At 37.9% G+C, this 15706-nt stretch overlaps 1 protein-coding gene across 5 annotated transcripts in view; it reads left to right on the top strand.

Moving 5' to 3' along the window:
* Positions 1 to 481: 481 nt before the first annotated feature.
* The window catches only part of BCAP29 (B cell receptor associated protein 29), a 48257-nt gene continuing 33032 nt past the window's right edge, over positions 482 to 15706 (top strand). Inside the window, exons 1-6 of one of the 5 annotated variants that reach the window (XM_040644391.1) lie at positions 482 to 606; positions 1068 to 1174; positions 4785 to 4885; positions 9450 to 9600; positions 10776 to 10911; positions 13116 to 13229. In XM_040644391.1, coding sequence (XP_040500325.1) covers positions 1083 to 1174; positions 4785 to 4885; positions 9450 to 9600; positions 10776 to 10911; positions 13116 to 13229 — 594 coding nt within the window. In that variant the 5' untranslated portion in view covers positions 482 to 606; positions 1068 to 1082. Of the gene's footprint in view, positions 607 to 663; positions 779 to 1067; positions 1175 to 4784; positions 4886 to 9449; positions 9601 to 10775; positions 10912 to 13115; positions 13230 to 15706 lie in introns of those variants that run through there. The other 4 variants (XM_040644389.1, XM_040644390.1, XM_040644393.1 and 1 more) reach the window with 4 other exon arrangements.

Raw genomic sequence — 15706 nt, forward strand, 5'->3', positions numbered from 1 at the left:
CTGCACACAGAACAGAAAAGTAGGTTTTGAAGCTGCATATTTTTCCACGTTCTCGGAAGAACAAAATGCTGCACAACCACCAATCCCGCCTCTTCCATTTAACTCTAGCGCAATTCTGGACAATAAGAACGTTTCTACCCAAGAAAGGGAACAGGAAAAGACAGGAAAGGAGCGCCTTTCAAACAGGTCCACTGAATTCGCATCACCCTACCGGACCCTCCCGCCCCTGCGCCATTCCTTATCCGTGGACCCCACGAAGCTCTTTAAGAAAAAGTCGGTTAACCGCGCCCCTCCCACCCAAACCACACTTTATGCGCTCTTGAAGAACTTGGCTGGGGAACCCCAAGCATTCGGCCGAAAAGTCTGAGTCACCCTCTAACTCCACCATCAATTAGAAAACAATTATTGCTAATCGTCCTCCTCACGCAGCCAGCGACCTCAGCGGGCTCCGGCCCCGCGGTTCCGGTTTGGGAGCCCGAGTCGGCTGGGGGAGGGGGGGGGCGGGGCGCTCCCCTCCCCTCCCCCCCTTGCCCCGCCGCAGCGTCTGACGTCCCGCGCGTCGGCTTGCGTGGAGCAGCGCGGGGAGCCGGGCCGGCCGCAGGCGGGGTAAGGCCGGGCGGGTGCTCGAGAGCTGCGGTCCCCGAGGCGGGCAGGAGCGCCAGGCCGAGCGGGGCGGCGGGGTCGCGCCTCTCCCTCCGCGGTTGAACCTCGGGAGTTGGCCCAGCCTGCGGCGCGTTCGCGGAGTGGGAGGGCCCCTCGGCGCGGGCGTTAGCGGAGGGTAGCGTTAGGTTGTTGTCGCCGCGAGGGTGGCCGGCAAGCACGTCCTCCGTGCCGCGCAGGCCGCCTCGTCGGTTCCGCAGGGCTCGCCCGGGAGGTGGAGACGCGGGCCTCCCGGCCCACCCTTGACCCCTGCCCCACCCCTCCCGCCGGGGGTTGCGGCCAGGCGCCTCGGGTTAGAGGAAAGTCGGACCCCGCCAGTCCCCTGGACGAAAGCATTGCGCCCCAGGGCCCTTAACTAAGTTTTTCTTTGAAAGGCAGCAAAGTAAACTAAGTGTTTCTCTATTTAGGTGTGAAGAGAAAAAATGACACTCCAGTGGGTGGCAGTTGCAACCTTTCTTTATGCTGAAATAGGACTTATTTTAATCTTCTGTCTGCCTTTTATTCCTCCTCAGAGGTAGGAAACCTCCAAATCGTTACAATAAGTATTAAATTAAAATAAGTACAGGAAGCATGATGAGCTACTTTAGACTGTTTAGTGTGATATGGGGAAAGTTTTCTTAAGATTAAAAAGTTTTGAATGCTGATTATATAAAATGTGCTCTTTAAACTCACAAATTTTAGGTACTAATAATATTAAAATATCACTTTATATAAAACTTTATTATATATACAAACGAATTAGCTATTTCCCGTCACTTCTAAAAGGAAAAGGACCCAGTCCTTTTGGTTCTGTTGATTACAGATTCAATAAAGTGGTGGTTATACTTTTAATACATGTCGTCATCAAACTTAATCTTGTTTATTGCCCTGAATTGGAACAGTGAACTAAAAAAAGGGAAATGGATAAATGATGTTAACAGCACGCATGGGTACAGAAATGTTTCATTGGGGCAGTGGAACAACAACGGATAAAGTTAAGCCAGTAAATGATTTTTGGCGTTGTTCTTATGTAACCCAAAGATAGTTTCATTAATGTTTAATGGCAATTTTACTACTTTTTTTGATACACAGAATTAATAATATATATATATGTGCTGAATATGGAAAGTACCACAACCATACATTAGCGTTAATTCCTTAGTAAAGACCTTCAAAAGTCTTTAAGTACAGTACTAAGTATTTAAATTGAAGTCTTGACTCACTTTACTCCTCTAATTATCCTCATATTGCTCAGTTTGGAGGCTGTGGGGGTGGCGGTTAGAATAGTGGACACACAACGTAACATAGTTTCAGGTGTACAACCTAGTGATTCAACTTCTCTGTAGTTATGCCATGCTCACCCAGGTGTAGCTGCCATCTGGGGAGTTCAGTTTTAGATCCAGGAAGTTGATAGTATGAATGGTGAAATGCACTTTTAATAAAAATGTTGAAACACCTTTGTTCATGCTCATGACATAAAATCTTTCATAAATGAGATCCTAGAGATAAATTCATTGAGATCCCATGACTGGAAGAGACTTAAGAAAGTTTTTGCTTTGGCTCAGGGTGCAGGTGGTCCTTACATCTCTTAACGTGCTCCTTACCTACCTAGATTGTTACTCATTTCTGTCCTTGCCTATCAGCTTTGCCATCACTTCTTCCTTACTAAAGAAAAAAAATTGAATCATACTGTAGGAAGGAGCATTAGAGATCATTTTTTCCTACCCACTCATTCAGTAGTCTAAGTAGTCTAAGGTGAGCTAGCTGATCCATGGCCGACTCCAGACAAGAATCTGGCTTTCAGCCTAGGGCTTTTTCTACTCTACTACTCATCCTGTTTTGTTTCAAATCTCTATAATGCCCTGTTAGCTTTTTGGTAGTAGTTGCAACAAGAGAGTCCTGTATTCAGGAAAGGAAAGATGTTACTTATAAACATCTGATTTATAAATAAGGCTTAAGAATTTGCAAAATATATATATATTTTTTTGCAAAATATATATATATATATATATATAGTCAGTTAATATTTTCTGCATGAAAACGATCCATAGATTATGGATCGTTTTCTTCCTGCCAAATATAATTTTTTTTCCTATGCTATTCAAGTAGCTCTTTGATAGATGTGTATGTAAACACAGATTATATATAGGCTCATGTACAAACATACATAAGAAAATGTGTATATATATATATATATATATGCACACATATATATGCACACAATTCATTTATAATATTCCTTACTGCGTGTATCCACATATTTTAATCTTTTATACATGTATCACCATATCATCAAAGAAAAGGCTTCATTCTTTATTTAATTTGGCTATTATTTACTCACATAACCCATTGGTTAAAGACATATAGTTTCAAGTCAGGCTGCCTGGGTGTATGTCCCAACTTTGCATGTTACTGTATGACCTTGGGCAAATTATTTACCATTTCTGGCTGGTTTCCCCATCTGTAAAATAGAGGTAATACTAGTACCCACCTCATGTAGTGGTTGTGGTGATTAAATGAGCTAAAATATGTAAAAGTGCTTAGAACCATAGTCCAGTAATGACTCAATATATAACAGCTATTATCATTTCCTCCTTGAATTGAGTATTACTAGAAACTGCTAGTCATTTCCTGTAGGAAGTTTTTTTGTGTTCCCTTTTATACTGACCTTTGAAATGTGAATTTGCATTGGGACTTAGGTGAAAGTATTGCCACTTACATTCTCTTTCTAAAAATCTAAAATTTCTGTAATGTAAATTTTGAATAGTATCTCTGGAATTGGAAGCATAGAGGCATAGGGACCTCCTCCATCTATATTACTCTCCCTCCCTTCACCAGCTTCAAGTTGTTATTTAGGGTCATTTCCCAAACTTATTAGTTAATAATCTGTCATAATCTTAAAGTAAAACTTTTTTTTAGGTTGTAAGTGTTTCAGGTTTATTTAGGTGCTTATTACTTTTATGTTTCCTTTGGACTCCATGAATCTGTTATTCATTTAAAATGCTAAAATAATTAATTACTTAATATATATTATAAATATATATAATTTATATATATATGCATATATAAACTGTTTTATATATATATGCGCCCTTGTACTGGGATGCCTGGGTGGCTCAGTCAGTTAAGTGTTCGACTCTTGATTTCAGCTCAGGTCAGTATCTCAGGGTCTTTAGGTTGAGCCCCACATTGGGCCCCGCACCCAGTGTGAAGACTGCTTGAGATTCTTTCTCTCCTTCACCCTCTGCCCCTCCCCCTGCTCACACACACATGTGTGTTCTCATTCTCTCTAAAAAAAATAAAATGCCCTTGTACAAAGTTTGTGCAATTGTGTGGTGCATTGCTTTGTCATTCTTTGTGATTTATAATTCATACTTTAACTCTGTGTCTTCGCTTGTGCTGTTTAAACTGTCTCAATGATATTTTTAATTCCTTTGTGGTAAAAATAGAAATATTCTTTTACTTGGAGTAGATGTTAGAAGTGTATTATGTGGGGCACCTGGGTGGCTCAGTTGTTAAGAGTCTGCCTTCGGCTCAGGGCGTGATCCCGGCGTTATGGGATCAAGCCCCACATCAGGCTCCTCCGCTGGAGGCCTGCTTCTTCCTCTCCCACTCCCCCTGCTTGTGTTCCCTCTCTCGCGCTGGCTGTCTCTATCTCTGTCAAATGAATAAATAAAATCTTTAAAAAAAAATAAAAAATAGAAGTGTATTATGTAAAAATATATAGTGCCGAGTTGGACTCCCTATTCCTGAAACGTTGCTAATTATTAGACCAATAGGTCTTTGTTATTTCTGAGTTATTACCCTAATTAGCAAAAAGATAGAAGGTAATAACTTCTATCAGCAACATTACATGTTACTATAAGAATTCATGTATCTTTACTTTAAAAGTTATTTTTGCTGTAGAATGCTTAAACCACCAGACAGAAGATAATGTCAGATTATCATTAAACTTGAAAGAGTTGTTCTTTATTTCATGAGACATGTCATCAGAAAATTGCTATTTCTCTGATATGACAGAAAAAATTAAATTTCTGTAATTCTTTTCATTCACTATACAGTTACCAAAATGTTAATTGAATATTTGCAAAGCATTTCAAAATCTTCTGATTTTTTACACCTAATGTAATTTTATTGCTTTACAGATGGCAGAAGATTTTTTCATTTAATGTCTGGGGTAAAATTGCAACTTTCTGGAACAAGGCTTTCCTTACTATTATAGTCCTACTGATTGTTCTATTTCTAGGTAAGTACTGGATTCTTCTTTTAATTGGGCTTAACTCTTAATGGGCTTCTTTTATTAATGAATTCACTGGGTTTTTAATTAACTAAGTTGATTTTGCTATTGATGTGCAGTAGGTTATACAGGAGTCATCCTGGGATAACCACCACGTATGCCACTGTTTTCCGAGAAAATATTTCCTATGTTCCATGCCACCAGCCTTTGAAATGAATTTCTTTTTATAAAACTGGGAACAACTGGTGTGAGAAGGTACAAGTAGGCGATTGTATCAGGATGTGTGAATGCATTCATGCCTCGTTTCAAAATGTCAATAGTTGTCTCATGGTATGCTATCATTATCAAGTAAATCTCCAGCCATGAAAGAAAACACTAAACAAGGAAAGGACAATAAGAAAAATGGGTCCCAACTCTGCCACCAGCTAACTAAATGCCTTTTGGAATGGCATTTCATCTCTCTGAGTTTGGTTTATCCATATGCAAAACAAAGAGAAAAAAGGCAATCATTTCTGCAGCTCCTTCTGGCTCTAGTATTATGTTCTTTTTTTTTTTTTTTTAATAATCTCTACACCCAATGTGGGGCTCAGACTCATGACCCCAAGATGAAGAGTCGCACACTCTACCAACTGAGCCAGCCAGGCGCCCCTGTAGTACTGTGATCTTTTAACTCTAAAATTATCACGAGAATTTCTAGTGAAAACTGCCACATATCCATATAAGGAAGGAAAACGGTAGTACAAAGTTTTTTTGGTTACATATATCAGAAACCAACTGGAGCTCACTTGAGCAAGAAAGGGGAACTTATAATAAAATACAGAGTTGGTTTAGAGCAGCTCAGGGAAGGAAGGAAGCCAAATTCCAGGAAAGGACTAGTCCTAGGAACTGAAGTGTCATTTTCACGTCCCTGCATTACTCCATGGGTCTACTTCATTCTTCCTTATCCCTATGGACTCTGATACTCTGCTCTCAGTCATATAGCTGTGGGTACCATATAGCTGACAAGTGTCATCACGCCAGCCATATGCAAGGATTAACTAGCTATTTCTGATCCCAATTCCAATGATAAGGAAAATAAATGAGCCAGTTCGTACTAGGTTTTCAACCTTTGTCTGGTAAGCTATGGTCAGGGGTAGGAGTCACAAATCAGAAGCATGACCTCTGGCTGGAACCTACATCTGTGGACAGAGTGGGTAATTAATTCTCAGAGAATAGGGACATCATGGATAGTTAATATAGGACCTTTGACCTTGGGTGGTAAAGGCAGGCAGATAGGGACCTGTGCTTTAAGCCTCAGTGTTTCCATCTCAGAATAGGGTAATCACACCTGCTCCACTGCGGTGTTCAAAAGTTTAAATGCAGTAGTGAATGTAAAATACACAGTCCAGTGTTCTTGTCCACCAGAATGACAATGGTGTAAATTATGGAAAACCAGATTACTCAAGTTTCATTTATATTTTACTTTCAAATTTGTTTCATTTTTCTTATTGGTTGTTTCTCTAATAATCACTACAAGGTGTTCGTGTTCCTGGAGCCAGTACTAACTGAATGTGTGTGCATATGTGTGTTTTAAGGGGTGGGAATAGGCAGAAAGGAAGCAGGAAACCCAGGAATATGTTTAGTGTCAGCAGAAATGCATCCCAGGAATTTGAAAGTTTCCATGAGTGATCCAAAAAAAGGCTGTCTCTACGTGGTTTCTAGAAAATTGACCATACGTCACACCCTGCCCGTATGGTTGCCTAGTTTCATTTTTCAGACATAGTTTCCTTGCTTTTATACAGGTGACTTTATTCTCTAGGTAGGTTTGTATGACCATTTACATTTATAAACTTCTTTGATATTATTGATTAATCTTCAGCATTTCTGCATAATGGATCCAGGAATATTATTTTTTCTTTAAAAGCCAAAGAAGCTGAATAACAAGCATAAGGATCCTTCATATTACTGTGTGGTTCCTCTGGTCTGCTTAGAATAACTCATAAATACTATTGTGTTTGGGTTTTTTTTAGTTGTTTCCTGGTGGTTGGTATGATGTTACTATATTATTGTGGCAATCTGAGAAATGTAAAAGAGGAAATAGCCATTAAGATCAAGAAAATTTTTTAAAGATGATTTAAAAGACTGGGATACCTGGGTGGCTCAGTCAGTAAAGCATCTGACTTCAGCTCAGGGCATGATCTCAGGGTCTTGGGACCAAGCCCCGAGTCCATAGGGCTCTGTGCTCAGTGGGAAATCTGCTTCACCCTTCCCCCCCCCTTGTGCGTGTGTGTTCTCTCTCTCAAATAAATAAATCTTTTTTTTAAAAAAAGACTATTTCACATACCTCTATGCAAGTAAACTTGAATACCTAAATAAAATGGATAACTTTGTAGAGAAATATAACTTATCAGATGAACTCTAGTACATACAGAAAATTTAAGCAGACCAATTTTCCATAGAAGAATTACAGAAAGTTATTATTAAAAATAAAAGGCTACCCCCATCAGAAAAGAATAAAACCAGATAGCTTTGCAAGAAATTCCACCACTTTAAAAAAACAGACATTACTAATGCTGCTTAAATTGTTCCAGAATTTAAAGAATTTAAAGAAATTTATGAAGCTAGAAAAAAGCAAACTCTAATTGAAAATAAACCAAAAAAAAAAAAAAATGGAAACCAAATACAAGACTGGTAACATACAACACAGAGAAAAAAGTGTTCACAGCAGCATAAGTCATAATAGCCAAAGAGTGGAAACAGTCCAAATGTCTTCAGCTGATGAACAGATAAACCAAATGTGGTATATCTGTACAATGGAATGTTATTCAGCCATAAAAAATAATGACATACTGCTACGTGGTACAACACAGATGAACCTTGAAAACATTATGCTAAGTGAAGGAAGCCAGAACACACCAAAAAAACACACAGTAAATAATTGCTTTTGTATTCAATGTCCAGAATAGGCAAATCCATGGAGGCAGAAAGTAGATTGGTGGTTCCTGGGAGATGGGGGAAGTGTGGAATGGGTATGGGGTTTTTGAGGAGGTTGATGAAAATATTCAGAAATTAGTGTTGTTGGTTGCACAACTTTGTGAATATACTCAAAACCACTGAATTATATACTTTAAAGGGGTAAAAAAAAATTTTTTTAAGATTTTATTTATTTGACAGAGATAGAGACTGCCAACAAGAGAGGGAACACAAGCAGGGGGAGTGGGAGAGGAAGAAGCAGGCTCATAGCAGAGGACCCTGATGTGGGGCTTGATCCCATAACGCCGGGATCACGCCCTGAGCCGAAGGCAGACGCTTAACTGCTGTGCCACCCAGGCGCCCCTAAAAGGGTAAATTTTAAGTTATGCGAGTTATAACTCAATAAAGCTGCTATTTAAAAAACTTAAATAGGGGTGCCTGAGTGGCTCAGTCGGTTGGGCGTCTGCCTTCGGCTCAGGTCATCAGGGTCCTGGGATCGAGCCCCGCTTCAGGCTTCCTGCTTGGGGGGAGTCTGCTTCTCCGTCACCCTATCCCCTTCCCCCTGTTCGTGTTCTCTCTCACATGCTCTCTCTCATGTGCCCTCTATCTTTCTCTCTCAAGTAAATAAAATCTTTAAAAACTAAAATAGTAGTTGAAGTGGCCTCAGTTTTGTAACTGAAATCTCTTTCCTGTGGCAGTAACTCTTTCCTAAGAATGCTGATGCCTACATGAAAGAAACAGTCTGACTTGTTTGTCCCACTGGTCTTTGAGACACCTAAGGGGCAGATCTGCCTTACCTAGGATCTACAAGAATCCAGTGACTTCAGAGTGTACTAAATATAGATATGAATAAGCTGAAATCTGTTTTCCACTAGAAGGAAATAGACCCCCTGTACCTCTGAGACTTAATGGAACTGAACGCATCAAAAGTGTAGCTCTCTGACTGTTTCCAGTAGCAGATGCCAGCCCTGTGCCCATTGGGGGAGCATATGCCCCCATAGGTCAAATTCCATTTTAACCTATGCTAGTGGAAATCTCAGTGTAACCAAATATTTCTAAAATCTCAATAAAGTCATATTACTATTACTAGTATTAATTATTAGTATTTTAATAATAATATATTGTTACTTTAATAATATTGCTTTAAATAACTTAATATTATTTCAGTAATTACCATAATAATTTGATAATATTGAAGGGATAATATAATAAAATGCTAGTACAGTCAATTCCAATTTCATGGAATTGATCGGAATGAGAGATGACCTATATGCTACTATCAGTAGGTTGGATTTTACTCAACCTATTAGGGATAGAAAGAATGACGGATAACAGTTTACAGTGTAGCTAGAGATGAGAGACAGTACAATGATAATAAGTCCTAGATGAAGAGTACAAAAAAAAAATCCTGTTCAGTCAAAGGTTCCCACCAACATCCATTTACAGAGCATCTCTTTTGAGTATGGTACCCTCCAGGAATAATAGAGGAAAAGACAAAGAAAGCCCATAGCCGAAAGTCCATTATTTAAAAGTCAGTTCAGTTTTTCTAAAACTGCTTTCCATGTTAATAATAATTTTATATTAAAAGCCAAAAGTAATGTTTTCTCTTTTTCTTTAATAGATGCTGTGCGAGAAGTAAGGAAATATTCGTCTGCACCTGCCATTGAAAAAGGCTTAACCAGCAGACCTGGAGCCTATGAACACACACAGATGAAACTTTTTAGGTCTCAAAGAAATCTTTATATTTCTGGATTTTCATTATTTTTTTGGCTGTAAGTTTTAAATTTTAAAACATGATATATATTTCCCTTCCTCATTTTTCCTACATATACTACAGATTTTTTTTCCTATGCTGTTTAGTATACCAACATCTTCATAAAAGAAAACAGATGAAATACCCAAATAATAGTCATTACGGCTTGTAGGTTTGATAAGTCCATAATGCCCTGCGTGATCTGGCCCCTGCTTCTCTCAGGAGCCTTGTCTCCTCCCGTTCTCTGACATTCACACCACATTCCACCCACACTGAGCTGTTCATGCATTCGTTCTTGCAACAAATAATTATTGAGTTCCTATTGTGTACCAGACTCCCTCCTACTTCAGGGTCTTCACACCTGCCAGAACACTCCCNTCTTTCCCTGGCTACCTTTCTATTCATCCTTCAGCCCCTTTCACAGAGAATCCATTTGTGACCATCACTCCCCCCAAAGCAGGTGGCCCATCTCTGTTGTATACTTCCATGGAATGTATCTATATATTTTTTTGAGTATCATTCATGGTAGCAATTAAATACTTTTTTAACTCTTTCCTCCCCAGCTAGAACCTAAACCCCTTGAAGGACTTTGTTTCATTTCCTGCCGTGTCCCCAGTACCCAGCACGGTGTTTAACACTTAGCAATTCCAAACATTTAGCCGAGGAAATACCTGTTGAGTGAATATTTGAAGATACTAATTTCTATGTCTAACAATGGAAGTTACCCATAAACTGATGTGAATGAGCAGTTTTTAGGCTTGGCCAGCCTCACACAATGCTCTTTAAATAGCAAATATTGAGGTGGTGGGGGGAAGAAAATCAAAAGAACAAAAACGACTTCTCTTACTGGCCCCACACACTATCTGAAATTCTGTTTCTCCTCCTCCTGGCCAAAGGCCTCTAGAAGGAGGGCAGTTAAATTAACAAGTGCCGCTGAACCTATCTTCTAAATGCTAGTCTTATAACAAAGATTCCAAAGGAACGAGATACAGGCTTGTTTTGACAGAAAGACTTAGATTTAAAAAAAAAAAGGGGAAGAAAGAAAAGAAAAGAAACTAACATATGTCCTCCCTAAACAATATCTCCCTCCACCATACCCATACCTAAGGGAAATCATTTGACAGTGACTGTTTATCTTAAACCACAGTTTCTAACGACTAGTTTCACAGTACTCTGATGTTTCTGTTTGTTTAGAGTGTTGAGACGTCTGGTTATCCTTATTACACAGCTGGCTAAAGAACTGTCAAACAAAGGAGTACTTAAAACTCAAGCAGAAAATACTAATGAGGCTGCCAAAAAATTCATGGAAGAGAATGAAAGACTAAAACGGGTATTTAAATTTGCTTTTTAAAAATGTGTGTAAATGTTGGTTTTCCCAAGGTATATTATTTTTCAGTATCAAAAAGAGCATTTTTATAATTTGTAAGCAAAGAGTGACCATAAGTAGCAATATTGTTCTAGGAAATGATTGTTTCAAAGTGTCTTATTCTCCTTTAGATTTGTTTGTTCTCAATTTCCCTCCATAGTAGAATGTCATTGAACCTATTTTAATTCCATTGAACCTATTTCCTATGATTAAAAGAAAAAACAGTATTCTGGGAATATGGATTTTAATTCCTTCATTACCATTAATTTTACTTTATAACTTAAGTAAATCTTTATAAGTCTCTATGTTTCCATTTTCTTTTCAGTTAAATTATTTTTTAAATAATTTTTAAGCCTGATTGTTTTATTTTTGTGTGTGTGTTCTTTTAAATGTTCATTATGTAGGGAGGAGAGGAAAGTAGTTAATGCTAGATTGATGACTGCACATATATTTAAAAATCTTCAATTTGGTCATGTTGCTGATACTCCTTTTTGAGAACCCTATGCTGTAATTCTCCTGCCATTCAGGCAGAGTATATATTAGGAACTGATGTTTTCCCTATTAAATAAAAAGAACAAATGAGAAAATGATAGCTACAAAAGTATTTTATTTTTTTCTTAAATGTAAAATTTAGGAATAAGATGTCAATAGCTTGAGTGTTTGCTGTTCATATTAATCCCCATAAGTTTTGCTAATTCTACTTCTTAGAAGAAAGTATCAATGGAACCATTCAGAAGTGAAACAAATTTTCTTTAAAAAAAGTGTTCCTAAAATAATACAATAAAATGGTTTTCCTATTATAAATTAATGAATTGAAAATAGTCAATTATGTATTACCCCAAGTTATATTTATGTAAAAAGTATTGAGTTTAATAATAGAGAATTAACATACTTACCTTAGTCCTAGAGCCTAGCCTCTTATAGAAAGAACTATAAATACAACCCCTTTTTTTTTTTAAGATTTTATTTATTTATTCGACAGAGATAGAGACAGCCAGCGAGAGAGGGAACACAAGCAGGGGGAGTGGGAGAGGAAGAAGCAGGCTCATAGCGGAAGAACCTGACGTTGGGCTCGATCCCAGAACGCCGGGATCACGCCCTGAGCCGAAGGCAGACGCTTAACCGCTGTGCCACCCAGGCGCCCCCGAATACCACCCTTTTTCTAAATGAATTAGCCAATACATAATATAATAGAAGGCTTTCCAGAACCTATTAAATAAGGCAAACCTCACTGTAAAAGAAATTGTGTTTGATGCTGTAGTATAATGGTCACCTATTCAGAACCCATGTTTTATTTCTAATGGTGTCTGCCTTATTTTCCACTACAGCAAAAAAGGTAAAGAAATACCTTTTCTCATATAAAATAGCATTCAAAAATGTTTCTTTGGGGGCATTATAACCAGCATCTTTTAAGGAAACTTTTAGAGACTAGCACCACTTTATTTTTTACTTTGTTTTGTTCTGTTTTGAAAAGGCATTGATCCATAGATGTCATGTAAATTTCCCTTTGTAGTAAATACAGGTCTGGGAAATCAAGCTCATGGTATTTCTGTATTCAAAAGCAGGCAATAAGTTATTTCTGCTTTTTTGGAATGTTTCAGCAGCAAAATCAGCCTCATTTTGTACCTCAGTATTGTTTCATTTTCTGTCCTTTGATCTTTTTTCAAAATGGTAAAAGTAAAAACAAAACCCTCAAAGCTTTGATTACTATATGATGGCTAAACTCAAAAGCACCCAGCCTTGTATTTGTAAACTTACTGTGTACCTATCTTGATTTAAAATTATGCCCATGATGTTAGAGTAATGCGTTCTAGTTACTAACAAAACACTGCTTTTTTCCTCTTACTCTCTAGTTGTTTTCCTTTTACTCATCAGCTTTAAGGAAATGGAAAGTGTTTCTGTAAAGTTTTGGTACTATTATTTTTTTCCGTATACACCCTAATTAACATACTTAAATTAGTCTGGTCCTTCAAAAAAAGTACCTTCCTCAAAACATTTTGGAACTTTCCTTTAGTATTGTTTTCACAACGAGTTACCCTTGCAAGGAAATGTATTTCGTGAGTACTGATTCTTTGATTCCTCCACAATTTCTCTCCTTTTGTTTGTTTGTTTGTTTTCCTCCCGTTTGATTCCATGCTATCCTGGTTCCCTGCTTCCTGTATGGGAAGGACCCAGTCATTGGCCCCAGAACATCAGAGACACGTAGATACGCTGAGCCAAAGTTCGCACACAGTAAGGAGAAAGTTCGTGAGCTGCACATTAATACCGTCAGTGCCCAAAGTGTAACTAATTGACCAAGGAAAGCCAGAGGTCAGAATATCAAAGATCACTTCTGTTTTGAGCTATTTCATGTCGATTTTGAAATATTAGCTAAAGAAAGATAAAATTGCCGAAACAACTCTTTATTCTCTATCAGGGACACCTTATCAAATGGAAAGCACTTTTACTGTGAGATCCAAGAGACTTAAGTGTTAATCCTAACTCTACCAGTAATTAGCATTGTGACCTGAGGCAAGTCACCTCACACGTCCTCAAGTGCAAGGTTATAAATAATAGCTAACACTATGCCAGGTACTGCTTCAAAACCTTCACAGTAAGGTATTAACTCTTAATTCTTGGAACAACGCCATGAGGATGGTACTGTTATTATCCGTATTTTATATATGAGGAAATGGAAGCGCAGGAAGGATAAGTGACTGACACAAAACCATTCAACAAATTAATAATGACAGAGCAAGATTTGAATCCAAGCAGCCTGGCTCTAGAATCCACACTCTTAACCACATTGTTTTGTGCCCTTTGTATGCTGTCTTATAAAATGACTTTCAGATGGCACCTGAGACCCCATTCTGTTCCGAGACTCAGTTAATGAAACAATTATGAAAGACCAATTAACTCTTAATTTAACTGCTTTAAAATAACAGCAGTGATGGAGCTTTACTTCTTACCAGTTTCTTTCCAGCCACTCACCACGGTGGTATAAGGTGGGTGGGACAGGGAACACATGCATTGTTGTAGCTAGTAGCTAGCTATTGAATTTCAGTTCCAGGGCTCTTGGTCTTTCTCCAGCATCAAGTCACACATAATAAATTTGGACAAGTTTGCAGGTGCAGTAATGAAAGCTTATTTACAAGACCAACACAAATCCAACTTTTCCAAGTCAATGGCATAATAATTCAAGCAGTCAGTATAAACATTCCTGCAACTCAGTGGTTCTCTTCCAATTTGGGTAATCACTGGAGACTGTGTGAACTGAATTCAGTGAAGTAACAGCTAGGATTGTCTTGAACTTGAAGTAGGTAACAAATTATAGAGATTTGGGGGGGGGGAATCTTGTTTCTGCTCTTTAAAAAAATTTTTTTTTTAATTTTAAAGATAGGAGTCTCCTTCAGCTTAAGTATATACTTAAGTGTGCTTTGTCTCTTAAAAAAATTCTTTGGGGTCATATAATATATTCATTAGAGCTTTAATTCCTCCTTCTGAGCTGCCTAAACTCTGTTATAACATGATAGAACTGTATTTGATCCTGTGGTACAGTTTGTATGCTCTTGTCTCATTGTTTCTACTAGATTAAAGTTACATGAGAGCAGAGACCATGTTTCTCTTACATTTTTATCCCTTATATCACCTAATTGTAATAAATTTGCATGTAGCCCATGCTCCGTAGAACTTTGTGAGTTTTGTTTATTGGATATACCAGCTTACATTAGAAAGGGAATTACCCTGCAGTAGAAATTATTTTCTGTCACTTTGTTTAAAATTGCCCTGAGCTGCTTTTTTTACCTGACTATGGAAGCTGTCAATATCAAGTTGCTGCCGCTTTATTTACTCAAATAACCCATGCCAGTGTATGCACATATTTCGTTTTTCAAACATTAATTTGCCTTTCTTGGTAACTTAAATATCTTAAAATTTCTCTAAGATAAGTAAGCTTCTTAATTCTATTAACAATGATAGTTTCCTTTTAGACATACAGATTATGAAATTTTTCCTCCATGATGTTTTTATTTTAGTCAAATATTTTACTATTCTCATCTTAATTTTTCTTGCCTAGAAAAGATGATCCACCGGGAGCCTGGGTGGCTCAGTTGGTTAAGCATCTGCCTTTGGCTCAGGTCATGATCCCAGGGTCCTGGCATCGAGTCCTGCATCAGGCTCCTTGCCCAGCAGGGAGCCTGCTTCTCCCTCTGCCTGCCACTCCCCCTGCTTGTGCTCTCTCTCTCTCTCTCTCTGACAAATGAGTAAAATCTTTTTTTAAAAAAAGGAAAGAAAGAAAGAGAAAGAAAGGAAGGATGATCTACAAACATACAAAAAACATTTTAAAAGCCTGCATAGATTTTAAAATATAAAAAGCTTTGTAAAAGATTAACTGAACAAGAGTAATTTGGGGACTATTCGATGACTATTCAGAATTAGGTAGAATTTTCCAAACATAGAGATGGCCCTGACATTTTACACTTACCCATCCCCACTCTGACATTATATTCCTTTTTTACAGATTGGTCTGCATAAAAATAGTCTGAGTAGACAGCTCTGTAATTGGAACATAATGGTTTACCAATTAATATCATCCTCAGAACTGTTTTTCTCCTTAGATTTACATCACACACTTAATGGAGGAAAAGCCATTCACATTACTTACCTAAATACTTTTTGGAAACATAATTTTAATTATAGCCAAACCAGAAACTCTTATGTTCATTTCAGAGATTTCAGCCTTAGTAAGAAGAAATCTTTTTGTTTGCCAAATATCAAGTTT

Source organism: Ursus maritimus, unplaced genomic scaffold (genome assembly GCF_017311325.1).
Source record: "Ursus maritimus isolate PB19 unplaced genomic scaffold, ASM1731132v1 scaffold_3, whole genome shotgun sequence".
Lineage (NCBI taxonomy): Eukaryota > Metazoa > Chordata > Mammalia > Carnivora > Ursidae > Ursus > Ursus maritimus.